The sequence below is a fragment of the Pseudorasbora parva genome, chromosome 2 (genome assembly GCF_024679245.1).
Source record: "Pseudorasbora parva isolate DD20220531a chromosome 2, ASM2467924v1, whole genome shotgun sequence".
Taxonomy (NCBI): Eukaryota; Metazoa; Chordata; class Actinopteri; order Cypriniformes; family Gobionidae; genus Pseudorasbora; species Pseudorasbora parva.
This window is the reverse complement of record NC_090173.1, coordinates 49922957-49940334: the sequence shown is the minus strand read 5'-3', so window position 1 is coordinate 49940334 and position 17378 is coordinate 49922957. Positions and strand designations below refer to the sequence as shown.

At 37.9% G+C, this 17378-nt stretch overlaps 2 protein-coding genes across 6 annotated transcripts in view; one reads left to right on the top strand and one right to left on the bottom strand.

The window, feature by feature from the left end:
- Nucleotides 1-2717, top strand: rcvrna (recoverin a). The gene is made up of 3 exons (XM_067423323.1): nt 1-554; nt 858-969; nt 1070-2717. Exons 1-3 carry the CDS (start codon nt 174-176, stop codon nt 1186-1188), a joined length of 612 nt encoding a protein of 203 aa, XP_067279424.1. The 5' UTR covers nt 1-173; the 3' UTR covers nt 1189-2717.
- An 858-nt stretch (nt 2718-3575) lies between these two features.
- gas7a (growth arrest-specific 7a) overlaps nt 3576-17378 on the bottom strand; it is a 140329-nt gene continuing 126526 nt past the window's right edge. For all 5 annotated transcript variants that reach the window (XM_067423281.1, XM_067423288.1, XM_067423297.1 and 2 more), the window contains 3 exons: nt 13304-13383; nt 12406-12504; nt 3576-6247 (listed from right to left, as the gene is read on the bottom strand). In XM_067423281.1, the coding sequence (XP_067279382.1) occupies nt 6134-6247; nt 12406-12504; nt 13304-13383 (293 nt within the window). In that variant the 3' untranslated portion in view covers nt 3576-6133. The remainder of the gene's footprint in view (nt 6248-12405; nt 12505-13303; nt 13384-17378) is intronic.

Here is a 17378-nt window from a genome sequence, read left to right as displayed (position 1 = left end):
CCAAAGAGGGGCCAACGCCAGCACTCAGCACAACGCCATCCCGTTATTCTGGTCGGAGAAAGGAACGGAGAAAGAAGAGAGAGCGTGAGACAAGAGGGTAAGCGAGGAGGGTGGGTGAAAGCAAGAAGAAACTCGGCAATTCCGTCCCTTTTACTCGTGTACATCTTGGAAATATGGGAAACACCAAGAGTGGTGCTTTGTCCAAAGAGATTCTGGAGGATCTGAAGTTGAACACAAAATACACGGAGGAAGAGCTCTGCACATGGTATTCCAGCTTCCTCAAAGAGTGTCCCTCCGGACGCATCACCAAAGAACAGTTCGAGGGCATCTATGCCAGTTTCTTCCCAGATGCTGATCCTACCGCCTATGCTAGGCATGTCTTCCGCAGCTTCGACACCAACGCCGACGGCACCTTGGATTTTAAGGAGTACATTGTGGCGCTACACCTCACCTCGTCCGGCAAAACCACGCGCAAACTCGAATGGGCGTTCGCTTTGTATGATGTAGACGGCAACGGGACCATCAGTAAAAACGAGGTGCAAGAGATTGTACGGGTGAGTTTCGCTCATATTTGGATTCAACATACAAGACTTTTTTTTGCTGTTGATTGAGTATGGGACGTTTGCAATACTTAGGGGTTGGTTTGCAACCATTTCCCATGGCATTTAGTAGCAAGTTGTAGTATGTAGGTAACAGTCCAAATGTTGTGACCAGATGGCTCAAGAAGCTCAGGATAGATTACACCACCTGATAATACAAGCCTCAATGATTATCCTATGCCAGTTGTTGACAATGTCAGTCATTGTTTTTATGTTAGAAGTGACATCATTTTAATATTTGTATTCTCCTGGGAACAGTCGATATTCAACATGATCCCGGGCGAAGACCAGAAAAACCTTCCGCAAGATGAGGACACGCCTGAAAAGCGAGCAGACAAAATTTGGACCTTTTTCGGAAAGAAAGATGATGGTAATAACTCATCGTGCAATGTGCAATTGCTGTAGAATACATGAATCATGCTGTTTGCTCACAATCCATGTGGTTTCACTACATCTCATTGCCTTCACAGATAAGATCGAAGAGGGGGAATTCATTCAGGGTGTCATGCAAAACAAAGACATCTTGAGGTTGATACAATTCGACGAGCCAAAGAAGATTCAGGAAAAACTCAAGGAAAAGAAGCATTAATGACCACATTTCCATGAGACTGATCGAGCTTCATTTCTATTAATTTGACATCAAACCTACATGACCCAGGCTGCTTCTCCAGGTCACATACTGGACGCATCCAGATACGCTATCCGTAAACACGTCAGAGCCATGAACAAGACAAACCTAGCTTTTCTTATAATGCAGACAAGGCTTCTGTTCTGGACCACCACCTCTACCTGAAAGGCCTCTGAAGTCATTGCTATTTCCATTGTTTTCAGAGTCCAATCAATAAGAGCAATTAGGCTCATGTTAACAGTCCAACTCTAGCGTACGCAATCCTCTTAGGATCTGAAGGTCGGGTAAGACAAATCCGCAGGGTCCAGCGCCTCTCCTCTTTTAGATCCTTTCAGGGTTAAGGTGGTTTAAGTGCTCAACATGCATTCATCAGAATCTGTTAAGCAGGTGATTGGGTCATTTTTATAGAACAAATTTATTGTACTGTGTTTTTAGGATGTGCAATGATGGTGCTTAGAAATGTAGAGAATTTTTACATGAAAAAAAATTAGGAACACATATTCTAAGTCCACGTCATTACTGATCAATCCACCAATGCCAATTAGTCATATAAAAACTCTGGGTAACACTTTATTGTACAGTGTCCATGTTACATGTACTTAATGTAGAAATAACAGTAAATTAGACATAATTACAAGCAACTAATCCTAAACCAAACATGCCGTTACATGTTGTTTCTGTGGATTTGTAATATAACATAGCAGCCTGATGTTTTAGTACAAATGTTAACATATGTTTTTCATTTTGTTTTTTTCAATCAGAACACTTCAATATACTGTATATAATTCTATTTTTGAGTTGATTTTCAGTGCAAATAATTGGTAATATCATGTAACCACCACTTGTTGTCATTGACCTAGTTTTGCACATGATATTATCACACAAAACAAAGCTGTTTAAAAATGGATATTTAGCTGGAACTTTAATTAACTGATTGAATTCGGAGTGAGAGTAGAGGCTCAAAAAATGTTCAGACTTACTAAACGTGAATACCAGAAAGGGCTTCCAGCCAAAGTGTATCTTCATCATGTTGACGCTCCTTACAACCAAAGCTTTAAGGACAAGCCTGAAACGCAAGGGCTTACCTCTTTCTTTTCTTAAAGCCGTCTTTGGCTCAAGCTAATGCATGGCCTGGTTTCAACACTAGGACACAGAGCTGCAAAACAATGGCCAGAGCTCCGCAGCATGGCTGCTTTTGACTCAATGGAAAACAAGCTGAATGCTCACACGCGAAAACACAGAGGATCATTATTAGTTGTATAGTTGCATTAAACTCCAATCGCCTGCTTTTTGGATTGGTCTGACATTGTCTTGAACCAGAGGGTCAAGGAATGGCTGGATACCTAGAGCAGTCAGTCTCTCCACAGCATCTTTCTCCATTGACGGCTGTTCAAAAGTTGCATTCTGAATATATATAATTTAGCATTATGTTATAGTAGATGTTTCTTTAGAGAACAATTACATGGATGGGTCAAGTGACTAGCTCAGAAATAAACTAAACTAATGTAAAATATGGAACTGAAGGCCCAAAGATGAAAAAAAAAAGCAAAGATGGGAACATCTGCCAGACAAGCAACATTGAGCCACGTGGAAATGCTACATGCCAATTTTTCTCAAGAGAAGAAGCCTCAGTGGTGATAAACAATTAGAGTTCTTTTTATTATTATTATAATAATAATAGACAATGTAGTGATTTTCTGGGCAAATTCAACATAAACATCTTCATAAACATGTTGATAAATGATTTTTTTTATCAATGAAGACTACTGAGAGCAAATAAATCAACATTTACAATATTATATAGATATATTTATATATAAAAGATCTAGTTTGGAACACAGACATTCAACTGAACAGTTTTTCAGAATACACATAATGCACACCATTGACATCAATTTTCAATACGATTTCTGCAACATGTAGTTCTAGATTAGCTTGGGCAATGCAGAACAGTAAAACTTGTTACATGCTAAACAGCAAATGTAAACCAGTCATATCCTATGTTATGTGGAAAGGATTGTAAGTAACTTGATATAAAGGAAAAATAAAGTAAACAATAACCTGAATGCATTACCTTTCATGGTACAGCATTTTTTTTTACTATTTCATTTTAGATGTATTTTCACATTATGCTTGTATGCATTTTACAATGTTCTTAGCTGAGCACATGAAATCCAATTATATTCCCATCATGTATTCCTGGTGTGCATACATATATTGTGAGTTTATCTCGGGCAGTAAATCCTATATGCCTCGTTTTGAAATTTTTCAAACAAATTCCATGCTTGATTTTTCCGGGCTGCTGTGTGTTTTTTTTTTGTTGTTGTTTTTTTTAAATCTAACTCTAACTACTAATGTATTAATTGCCATATTGACCAATAGTAAAAATAAATACAAATCTGATAGGAATTTGAACGAAAGCACAGATATTTTTCCTTTCCCAAAAGTGTGCTTTAACTTCCTGTGCTATATAAATATATCAAATTTCTCAATATTACTATATAAAGTTTGAAAATTGAAACGTGTCATATATATCTTCCAGTATTAGAGCTGTGCGGTTTGACCAGTGTGATGAATAGCTGCCTATGACAATGTGCATTCAGCAGAAAACTGTGGCATCCATCAGTCCAATGTTTACATATCAGTTAAAACATATTATGACAAAGACTACAGAGAGACGAGCATGATGTAGGATGAGCCTGACAACAATTACGGACAAAAAACGCCACGCACATATTTACAGTTATTTACAAACACTTAACAGAATAGATTGTGAACATTCCAAGGCAATTTACCTTTAGGCACTAAAAGGTGTACATTATAACTCAAATCATTATAATTCACATCGGATCCACCTTTGATTGACCGGGATTCTACAGCCGAACCATATAATTTCACCATTAAGAAACAGTATTGTTTATAAGTTGCTGTAGTGCAACTTACAGGAAAAATTTTGGATGTCATCAGAGTAAAACTGGCTGCATAAGATGATTTCTTGGCTTCAACCGGGAAAAATTATATGACTTTGCTATCGAGTCCTGGCTAGTTCACACATCTTCCATGAACACAATCAATGGACTAACCAGCACCACTCAACTTACACATCTATTTTTCCATTAACCATACAAGAACTAGTCCTACATTTAGACAAAACATGCTTTTCTGTAAAATTAATCTGCAAAAATATGAAAATATATCAATTCCATACTTCAACAAAGCATCCTGACCCCTCTTTTATAAGGAAGGCTGTAGATTTGCCAGCAGTTAGTTTGTGTAGTTTGTGAAAATAGCGTTAAAAACTTTCCATTGCATTCCTTGTTGCAACCCCCCCCCATTTTCTTAATACAATAAAGATTCAATAATATAATCATTGAACGATGATATGCTTTAGCTTTTTTTTCCCCCATAACTTTGATGCTGGTTATTTCTGCTAAAGGTTTTAAGGTCTTTGAACCCCTATATGGCATCCAGAAGCTGTCTGTTCAAACGGAAACGATCACCATAATGTTAAGCTGCGTTCACACTGCCTGCGTCACGCAGCAACATGCCAGCCGCAAGACCAGCCGAATGCTGTGAGTGTGTGTTAGAAATCAGGAATGGTAAGAGAACATTGTGCTTGGTACATTTTCATCTTGAAACTAAACTTGGGTCTCCAGTCGACAAAGTTTAAATCCTGTCTGGCTTGTGCGCGTCCCATAATGATTACACATTAGGTCAGTAAGATGAAAGTAGGAGGTCTTTTGTGGCTGCAATTTGACAACTTGAGCGTTTAAGCAATCTGGTGAAAAGCGTTTTCTACGAGCTCTGGAAGTGGTCGAAAGTTGACAAGCTCAAAACGTTTTAGACCCTGATCACACCTCTATTTAGCGTCGTCCACTTGTAATCTGATTGACCAAAATAATACCAAGTGTAAACAGGACCAGAGCTCAGATATGTTTAACTTTATGCAAATAAAGAGCGACTTTCGGGGTCATTGGAGAGCATGTGATCCGTAACTACATCCTGAGTGTCAGTGGCAAGATGGAGTAGTTATTGGTTAACAGCTTTCCTATAATTTATAACATGTCTCTGTGGGCATACGGTAGTTCTCACCAAGTTGAATCCGAGCCTGAATGGTTTCATGAACCAAGATAGATGGTACTCGAAAGATGGCAATATGAGCATTTTATGTACTGATTCCATTTATATTTGTTCTTTTCCCTCCAGAATGTTTTTTAGCGGCAAGAAAATGGATGCAGTGTCTACAACATGGAATAACATCCGTGAATGTCATTCATAAAGGCTAGGCAACCATTATGAAACGCCATTAGTGACCTCACCGCCAGCCACTGGCGACAGTGGCAGTGAAAACGCAGCTTTAGACCCACACTTTAGTCCAGGCATCTATACATATCCGCAAATCTGCAGTTCAATGTGCTTACACTATCACTTTAACACCAAAAAAGATATAAAAAAATATTGATTAGATGAAATTTGTTTAACAGAAATCCACCTTGAATTAAACAAACAGGTGTTTTACTGTGTAGAATTTGTTCAGATCTTTATCAACAGAGGCCTTGACTATTTCCTTTATGGTAATGTAATAGACATACTGGGAAGCCTTAAGTAGCATCTTAAAGGACATGCATGATTATATGGATGGCTACTCAATATCATAATGCATCTGCTGTCCTTTCCTGCCACTCATTCCACATGGCATTAAGAAAACCTTCTATAAAGCTTTGATTTTGTAATTTTCTAATATCTTCAGTGGAAATCCACAAAACAAGCAGTGCTTTAAGGGGTGATACCTGTATGGCTTTGGCTGAGAGGTTGAAGTACTCAGGTAGACAGGCATGCAGGTAGATAGTATAACGTACGTGTGTGTGTGTGTGTGTGTGTGTGTGTGTGTGTGTGTGTGTTCAGTCTAGATGTCCATGTCCACAGGTCTCAGATCTCCTGTCTTATGTTCCTTTACCCAGAGCTCTCTGTCTTTGGCTGGGTCCACACTCTGCAGGAGCTGGTCCACCGGCTCCAACGTCTAAGAAACAAGAGTGATCAAAAAAAGGTGTAAGATGTTAGCTACCAAGTAAGAAATTAATACTTTTATTTATCAAGGACACATTCAATATATATAAAAAATGCCAGTAAATAACTTAAAGGTATAATATTACAAAAGATTTCAATTTCAAATAAATGATGTTCTTCTATTCATCAAAGAGTACAAAACAGCTAAAACATTAAAACAGCTTTTAATTATAAATTGTAATATTTCACAATATTACTGTTTATATTTATTTATTTATTGTTAAAATCAAATGAATGAACCTTCTTGACCATAAGATAATAGAAATATAGTTTTAATAGAAATCAGTCATTTTTAGGAAATTTGAAATTTGAAAAAAGATGATACTAATATAGTTCTGGTAGTATTATTTATACATTATAATTTAATTGACATTTCAATCAATCAATCAAACTTTATTTCTATAGCCCTTTACAGCAGCCACAAGGTGTTCAAAGTGCTTCACATCAGATACAAATAACACATCATTTGAACAGAATATTCGAATAGAAGTAGAGAAAATACAATGTTACAATGTTACACCGCTACTGCGTATCAAATGCCAAATTAAACAAATAAGTTTTAAGTTTGGTTTTAAATAGTACAACATCTGTTTCAGTACGCATGTCAGGGGGGAGCTTGTTCCAAAGCTTAAGGGTTACTTCAGCGATTAGCATATGGCTTTGTATCAGTAGAAACCCTGGAGTATATTCAAATGATTGTGCTTTCCCCCCTCATATCTTCCTGAGACAAGAGATTTATACATTTTATTTCTGGAAAAATTCCTCCTATGATGCAAATTGACGATATTTGCATCATAGGAGGAATGTTTGGCCAAAGGCTAAAGACTACAGCCAGCAGAGGGAGCCATTTCCGCATGTTTTGAATCTGCGCATGGGGGATGGGAGATTACACTCAACTGGCAGGGAGAGCTCATTTAAATGGAGCTATGGAGAGCAATGTAAGTGTTTTAACTTCTCAAATTAATTTCTATGAAAGTTAAGCTTGCAAAGGCATGAACTGAAATGCGCCAGACTCGTGAATGTATGCCGCGAGTGTAGTCGCGATTACCTCAGCTCTCATCACAAGACCTCATCAGCTAATTTATTTCACTCCTGCAGTTAGTGCTCAGTGCTGTGATACTCGCGCGGTGACTCACTCATTATATTGAACAGACACGTTTAGTTTTTAATTGTAGTGTCTTCTCTAACTCAGTCACTGTAATCAAGTTGGTGGCTTTGGGAATGGCCTCACAGGGCAGCAAAGCATTCTGGGAATTGTAGTCTTTCATCCCCATGAGACAAAAATACATTTTTTGTCTTTTCTCAGTCTAGAAGGCACCAAATTAAAAAGTAATTTCACATTTCTACTACATTGATGACCCAGTTTAAATACAGATCAATCTTCCCAGCGCTGAAGTACCCCTTTAGGGCCAGCAACAGCAAAGGCCCTATCACCCCACTGTTTATGCCTTGACTAAGGGACCTGTAAAGTGCATTGATCAGAAGACCGCATACGCCGATTTTGTCCACCCAGAGTTAAAAGCTCAGACAGGTACTCAGGAGCTAGCCCATTTAGAGCTTTAAAAACAAACAATAAAATCTTAAAATCAATCCTAAAACGCACTGAAAGCCAGTGGAGAGAAGCTAAAACCGGAGTAATGTGTGCTCTTCTAGGAGTACTGGTTAAAAAGTGAGCAGCAGCATTTGTTCAAGTTGCAGACGGGAAAAAGATGTTTGACCGACATAAAGAGCTTTGCAATAATCAAGCCTTGAACTAATAAAGGCATGTGTAGACATTTGACATCTTTATTTCAAAACTGGTCCAACCATGTTCACCTTCATGTTTTGGAATAGAAAATTGTGCAGCAATGTTCATTTTAGTTTTATTATAATTTATTAATATTTTGAATTAAGTTTTTTTAAATCACTTTATATACAGTGGGGCACAAAAAGTATTTAGTCAGCCAACAATTGTGCAAGTTCTCCCAACTTAAAAAGATAAGAGAGGTCTATAATTTTCATCATAGGTACACTTCTAGAAAAAAATTTAGAAAATCACATTGTCTTATTTTTAAAGAATTTATTTGCAAATTATGGTGGAAAATAAGTATTTGGTCAGTAACAAAAGTTGATCACAATACTTTGTTATATAGCGTTTTCTGTGAATCACTAACACTGTTTTTTAACACTGTTGCTGGTAGTTTGGCCCATTCCTCCATGCAGATCTCCTCTACAGCAGTGATGTTTGGGACTGTCACTGGGGAACACAGATTTTCAACTCTGAGATCTGGAGACTGGCTAGGCCACTCCAGGCCCTTGACATGCTTCTAACGAAGCCACTCCTTTGTTGCCCGGGCGGTGTGTTTGGGATCATTGTCATGCTGAAAGACCCAGCCACGTTTCATCTTAAATGCCCTTGCTGATGGAAGGATTTTTTTAAACTCAAAATCTCATGATACATGGCCCCATTCATTCTTTCCTTTACACAGATCAGTCATCCTGGCCCCTTTGCAGAAAAACAGCCACAAAGCATGATGTTTCCACCTCCATGCTTCACAGTAGGTATGGTGCAACTCAGCATTCTTTCCCCTCAAAACACAAATTGAGTTTTTACCAAAAAGTTATATTTTGGTTTCACCTGACCATATGACATTCTCCCAATCCTCTTCTTGATTATCCAAATGTTCTCTAGGAAACTTCAGACTTTAACACTAGTGTTGTAGTACTCGAGATCGGTCTTGGTCTCGAGACCGGTCTCGAGACCACTTTTTAAAGGTCTTGGTCTCGTCTCGGTATCGACCGCATTTTTACTCGGTCTCGTCTCGGTCTCGGGCGAAGATGACTCGGGATTTTGTCTCAAGACCGGTCAAGACCACAGCTGAAGGCATATAAAGAGCAGAGAACTCCACCCTGCGCGCACTCTCTCTGTCTTCAAAATAAGCACATAAGCTCTCTCTGATACTTCACATATTAAGCTAAATCAAAAGTTCAGAAAACCGAATCAATGTTGAACGTTGCGCGTTCGGACAACTGTTTTGAAGTACCGCTCGGTGTGAATTGCGCTCAAAAAACGTTTGACCAGCTAAACAGCTGACATAAATCATACATTAAATAAACAGGAAACAATTTCTATCCAGTTATGAAGTGTTTTCTGTGTGACAAACCTTCCGCGATGTTCTGACAGCCGTGATTCACACACAACGGGTCTGCTAATGTCCGATTCACGACCAAATGACTCATTTGAACCGAATCATTTTAACGACGGTAATAAGAACTGATCTGTTCAACAATGAACTGAACGAATCAGTTTAATCATTTACTCAGAACACCTCAGAAATGAGAACACAAGTGTGCTTACCCAATTTAGCAAGAGTGGAGAGTAAGATTTATTAGTTTTAACTATCCACAGTATTTCAGCTTATGTATGTTGAATGTGTAGTAAAATAAATAGTCTAAAATCATTTAGTTTAGACTGGAGTGAGGTGAAAACAGAACAAAACTGTTTGTTAGCTAGCGGATCATTTTATTAAATTGTATATGGCAGAAAATGTGGCTATTTGTTAACTGTTAATGCTATTTCTAATATTGATATGATTATATACCAAAACAATTCAACCTGTTGGAACAAAAGAAACATAATATGAGATATAACATAAGATAATAAAGAATGATTGTTTCGTTGCATTTTTAAAAAAAAATTGTGTGTGTGTGTGTGTGTGTGTGTGTGTGTGTGTGTCAGCCACCACCAAAGACCATTTTTGACCCAAACCCCTGCACATGTGAAATATTTGTTAAATCAAACTGTAGTTAATCAAAAAATGCAAGTACAGGGTTTCTTTTCCTTGTTGTTGCACAATAAAGCTGCACAATAACATTTTTAATTTGTAAATGAAAAATATGTACATATGTAAAATAATTTGCTTAAGCAGCATACTAATGCATATCTGTATGATACATCTTCCACCTCCTGTTATTCAAATTCAATTAAGACATAATGGACTGTGTCTGAGATCAATACCTCATCCAGATTAGCATTCTTAGGGAACTTTGAGTTTTAAAATGGGATTGAGCACTTTTCACAAAACAAAACACAAAGCTCTGTTAGTGTCAGTTTGGTGTTTGTGTCCACCATAGACTGTAAACAATATGGACACGTTGTCTTCAGTGCCTCCCATTGACGAAAAGTTAAGTGTTATTTGCTTATAGAAGAAAAATATTAATTCCCACAAAGCTGCAATGCCTTTTGATTATTTGATCAAAACTTCTCTCATGGTACACTTACACACCCACACATACGAGAGAAGTGCCAATCATATGCATATTCCACATTTTATCATAAGTGTGGGGACATGCATTGGTCTCGGTCTTGACTCGGTCTCGGCCTGTCTTGGTCTTGGTCTTGACTCGGTCTCGGCCCTTCAAAGTCTTGGTCTTGTCTTGGTCTCGACCCTTCAAAGTCTTGGTCTTGTCTTGGTCTCGGTTTAGGTGGTCTTGACTACAACACTATTTAACACATACTGGCTTAAGCAGGCGGACACGTCTGGCACTGCAGGAATTGAGTCTTTTTTAGTTTGGTCCCAGCTCTCTTTGGTCTTGGTGGAGACCATAGTGGAGTTTGGAGTCTGATTATCAAGTCAAATTATATTTTACTTGATTTTGTGGTGTTAATGTGGTTTATTATTGATTTGTACAATCTGTTAGAGTATAAATGTAATGTCTTCCCACTAATCAGACACAGACTTCAAATGTGCTCACTCAAACATACATTAACTTGTTTTTTAAGAGGATTATGACTGTTCTTGCCATTTCATGAGGCTGAGATCCTGTTTGAGATCCATCTGTTGAAACATACTCAGATTGATGGTAAGTGTTACTCTGTTTGGACGGGCTTGTGAAGTTGAGAGTGCTGGCAGCTAGTCCTCTGTGAAGTGCTGCCTGCTTTATCTAACACACCCCAAGGGCTCTGGAGCAGGTGTTTACACTCTGATTTGCCCTGAAACATGAACTGTGTGTATTTACAATGTGCTAGCTTGCATTAACCTATGATTCAGCAAATCGTAATGTAACCGAGATTCACACAAAAAACATTATTAGGCAAACAGAAAAAAGTATTTGAATTTACAAGAGTTGCTTCCTGAGTATATTAATGACACTTGTTTCCATTTAATGCCATAAATATTTACAATATTAGGCCCTTTGTTGCATCCCTGGTGTTTACTTAAAGGGTTACTTCAGTGATTTAACATTAAGCTTTGTATTTAAACTGGGTCATTAATGTAGTAGAAATGTGAAATTATTTTTGAATTTGGTGCCTTCTAGACTGAGAAAAGACAGGAAATGTAATTTTGTCTCATGGGGATGAAAGACAACCACTCCCAGAATGCACCTGCTTCATTTCTTTCTTTCTGTCCCTCCATTGACATGCTAGGCAACACTTTCAAGCACCAAAAAGAGCAGGCAGTAAAAACATCATTAAAGTAATCCATGTGACTCCATTAGTTAAACCTCAAATTTATGAAAAAAGTTGGTAAATTATACTTTTTTTGTGCAAACAAAGCACTTGCATCACTTCATAACATTGAGGTTAAAGCACTGAAGTCACATGGATTACTTTAATGATGTGTGTACTGTCTTTCTGGGGCTTGAAAGTGATAGTTGCGTAGACTCTCAGTGAAGGAACAGAAATCTCTCAGATTTAATCAAAAAGATCTTCATTTGTATTCTGAAGATGAACGAAACTCTTACAGGTTTGGAACCACATGAGGGTGAGTAAATAGTGACAGAATTTACATTTTTGGGGGGAGAACAGACCCTTTAAAACAGCAAATTATGTTTTCTGGATGTCAAATGTCAAAACTAAAAATCACCAAAACCCCAGATGAGTAAAAGACACTAAGCATAAATATCTCTGAAAAGCACAATTATTTCTGAAATTATAAGCTTATAAGCCGAGCACATGATAAAGCTCATGTAATGAGATTTTCTGATCATATGAAAGATTATTTGAAAACTGCTTTAATGAAATTCAAATTCACTACAGATAGCTGCAGATATTATCTGAATATGAAGCTTGGGTTTTGAACCGGGGTTCAGCTGAGATGTGTATACCCAGAAGAACATACTGTTACTCACACTTTGGTTGAACATGTCGGTCTCATGCCGCAGCGTGGTGTACTGACGCAGATGCTGCTGGATCATCTCTACCCGCTCCACCTCCAACCTCTCCAACTCCTTTATAGCACAAACACAGAGGGTCACAGGTCAATCAATCAATGAATCAATTAATTAATGAATCAATCAATCAATCAACTTTATATAGCGCTTTTACAATGACGATTGTTTCAAAGCAGCTTCAGAGACAATATTGCAACAAAATTTGATTTGGCTGTTCAGTCGTTGTTTAGAAAAAAGTGATGTTATCAGCTTATTTTAATTCATCATATATAGTGACAATGTTGGCAGATCAGTGTTATCAGAAATAATTACTTAATTTTAATTGTTTATAAAAACCTTGGGAGAAACCCGTTTCAGTCGGGGTGCCAGTTCTCCGCTTGAGAACTTTACAACAACTTTACTTGTTGTGGCACATGACTATTAACTAATTGATTAAGTAATATGTAATTGTGGTTATGGGTTTTGAATTAGTTAATAGTCATGTGTGCCAATAAGTAAAGTCATAACAATGATACCTTTATAAATCATTAGCTAATGATTAATTAAAGCAGACAACTGGAAGTAGAAATGCATGGCTTTGACCCCTTGTGGTAATTAACACATTCATTTACATTATTAGTTAATATAATATGTTATTAAGGAATGAATACATTATGACACATTTAACAGATAACAATTTAATGGTTACTTAATCTATTAATCATGTAGAATCTTCATTAGTTGCTGATGCAGTAATCATTAATAAATGGGTTAGTTCACCATTATTCACAATTAATATTAGTGCACAGCATAAATATGCATGAAGTGTCATCTTGCACAAGGAAACTAGAGCAAAACATCATGAAATAATAATTACCAGGCTTGTGGTGACCATCTCCTCAAACCACTTTGACTGAGCCTGGTTGTAAAGGTCCACACAGCGCATCAGATCATCACCTATTCAGATAAAAACAGAGACGATCATCACAATCATGCACTTACATATATAACTAGGGGGAAAAAGTAGTGTAGTTTATAAACTCAGTTTTCTTAAGCATTTGGTTTCTTCTTAAATTGGATTTCAAAATTATAAACATATTGAAAATAATGTATATGGAAATAGACAAAAAGACACGTTCATTGCAATTTAATTGATTTTAGCAATTTAATTAATGTAAACTGCATAATTAATGCAATCTGGTTATCATCTAAATATGGCGATATTCTTAAGTGTCCTAACTGAACTAATCCTAAATAAGTTTAAGCCCTGTTTGTAAAAGCAGGCCTATATTTTACAGTCCTGTTACATGTACTTACAATTGTATTAACAGTAAATAATGAATAATTGCATGCAACTAAAACTTAATCCTACCTTAACCTTTTATAAGTACACATAAAATAAAATGTAATCAAATATTTTGATTAGATTTTCTTCATAGCTGTGTAGGCACAGTGCTTGTCTCTACCAGCAGATGGCAGTCTGAACTCATTTATTAATATTTATATTCCTTTCTAAAACAACAGTCACAGGTATTCAAACTGGAACTGTTAACCACGGAAAACAGTTCTCACAAATACTGGGCTTTAAAATTAAATGCATAATTAAAGGTAAACTGGGAAAAGGTGGCAGCTGTGTGTGTGTGTGTGTGTGTGTGTGTGTGTGTGTGTGTGTGTGTGTGTGTGTGTGTGTGTGTATATCAGTATTTAAACAATAAAAGACCTGAAATATTTCAGATATATATATTATTTTATTTTTTGCAGGTTTCATCCTCCATAACAACCTGGCAGGCAGACAGCCACAAACTAAAAATCTAGTTCATTATTAAACTCGTTTGTTATTGATTAGAATTACTCAAATTACTATAGACCATTTGATATCTATGCAGAAGGTTGTCTGTGTCAAATGAGGTTTTAAAAGTCAGCTTTGATTTTCTTTGTTTGCAGAGACCTTTTCCAGTGCTCGACTGCAGGAGATTGTTTTTAATTGTGCAGCTGCCAAGAGCTTTACTGTGTTTTCCACTGCAGCTGAGCTCAGTAGAAAAACCCTGTGTGATGTTATCTGCGTCTCTCTCTTTCTCAAACTCCCACGCACCGAGCGAGTCACGGTTCCCGCTGTAAATCAACGGCCGAGCATTAAGCTGGGCTCAAACGCCGTTTTCCTTCAATAATCATGGCAGCTCAAATCACTAATGCACATTTACAAATCACTATAGCTCATTTACATATAGATGGAGCAATCTGTTTTTTTTTCAATACTCTCTCTCTCTCTCTCTCTCTCTCTCTCTCTCTCTCTCTCTCTCTCTCTCTCTCTCACTCACACACACACACACACACACACACACACACATGTTGGTCTATGTGGTTTACAGGGACTCTCCATAGGCGTAATGGTTTTTATACTGTACAAACCGTATTTTCTATCCCCTTACACTGCCCCTACCCCTAAACCTACCCATCACACGAAACATTCTGCATTTTTACTTTCTCAAAAAAACATCATTTAGTATGTTTTTAAGGCCATTTGAATTATGAGGACATTTGATATGTCCTCATAAACCACATTTATAGTGTAATACCAGTGTGATACCCATGTAGTTATACAAATTTGTGTCCTCATAAACCACATAAACTGGCTCACACACACACACACACACACACACACACACACACACACACACACCACACACACACACACACACACACACACACACACACACACACACACACACACACACACACACACACACACACACAGGTCCTCGGAAAATTAGCATATGTGATAAAAGTTCATTATTTTTCATAATGTAATCATAAAAATTAAACTTTCATATATTTTAGATTCATTTCACTCAAACTGAAATATTTCAGGTCTTTTATTGTTTTAATACTGATGATTTTGGCATACAGCTCATGAAAACCCTCAATCTAAAAAAAATTAGCATATCATGAAAAGGTTCTTTAAACGAGCTATTAACCTAATCATCTGAATCAACTAATTAACTCTAAACACCTGCAAAAGATTCCTGAGGCTTTTAAAAACTCCCAGCCTGGTTCATTACTCAAAACCGCAATCATGTGTAAGACTGCCGACCCGACCCTGTCCAGAAGGCCATCATTGACACCCTCAAGCGAGAGGGTAAGACACAGAAAGAAATTTCCGAACGAATAGGCTGTTCCCAGAGTGCTGTATCAAGGCACCTCAGTGGGAAGTCTGTGGGAAGGAAAAAGTGTGGCAAAAAACGCTGCACAACGAGAAGAGGTGACCGGACCCTGAGGAAGATTGTGGAGAAGGACCGATTCCAGACCTTGGGGGACCTGCGGAAGCAGTGGACTGAGTCTGGAGTAGAAACATCCAGAGCCACCGTGCACAGGCGTGTGCAGGAAATGGGCTACAGGTGCCGCATTCCCCAGGTCAAGACACTTTGGGCTACAGAGAAGCAGCACTGGACTGTTGCTCAGTGGTCCAAAGTACTGTTTTCGGATGAAAGCAAATTTTGCGTGTCATTTGTAAATCAAGGTGCCAGAGTCTGGAGGAAGACTGGGGAGAAGGAAATGCCAAAATGCCTGAAGTCCAGTGTCAAGTACCCACAGTCAGTGATGGTCTGGGGTGCCATGTCAGCTGCTGGTGTTGGTCCACTGTGTTTTATCAAGGGCAGGGTCAATGCAGCTAGCTATCAGGAGAATTTGGAGCACTTCATGCTTCCATCTGCTGAAAAGCTTTAATGGAGATGAAGATTTGGTTTTTCAGCACGACCTGGCACCTGCTCACAGTGCCAAAACCACTGGTAAATGGTTTACTGACCATGGTATTACTGTGCTCAATTGGCCTGCCAACTCTCCTGACCTGAACCCCATAGAGAATCTGTGGGATATTGTGAAGAGAAAGTTGAGAGACGCAAGACCCAACGCTCTGGATGAGCTTAAGGCCGCTATCGAAGCGTTCTGGGCCTCATAACACCTCAGCAGAGCCACAGGCTGATCGCCTCCATGCCACGCCGCATTGAAGCAGTCATTTCTGCAAAAGGATTCCCGACCAAGTATTGAGTGCATAACTGAACATAATTATTTGAAGGTTGACTTTTTTGTATTAAAAACACTTTTCTTTTATTGGTCAGATAAAATATGCAAAACAAATAATTTCATGAGCTGTATGCCAAAATCATCAGTATTAAAACAATAAAAGACCTGAAATATTTCAGTTGGTGTGCAATTAATCTAAAATATATGAAAGTTAAATTTTTATGATTACATTATGGAAAATAAGGAACTTTTATCACATATGCTAATGTTTTGAGAAGGACCTGTCTCTGTGTGTGTGTGTGTGTGTGTGTATACATTTAAAAAAATGTATACATTTAAAAATTATATTCTTAATATTTTTCTTATGCCCGAGTTTAAACACAGATCAGGCATAACATTATGACCTAATCCTAATCTTCTTAATCCTATTCTTTAATATTGTGTTGGTCCCCCTTTTGTTGCCAAAACACCCTGACCCGTCGAGACATGGACTCATAGACCCCTGAAGTTGAGCTGTGGTATCTGGCACCAAGATGTTAGCAGCAGATTCTGTAAGTTGCAAGGTGTGGTCTCCATAGATCGGACTTGCTTGTTCTCACATCCCACAGATGCTCAACTGGATTGAGTTCTGGGGAATTTGGTGGAATTTGGCCATACCCTCAAACTCATTCCTGATCCATTCTTGCTTTGTGGCAGGGCGCATTATCCTGCTTAAAGAGACCATAGCCACCAGGGAATACCATTTCCAATAAAGGGTGTACATGGTCTGCAACAATGCTTAGGTAGGTGGTACGTGTCAAAGTAACATCCACATGGATGGCAGTAGGGCTGGGTGATATGGCCAAAAAAAATCATATCGTTAAATTTTACTAAAAATCTACATTTTTCTATTTGGATAAAATAAATAAATAATAATCATTTTATTTCACATC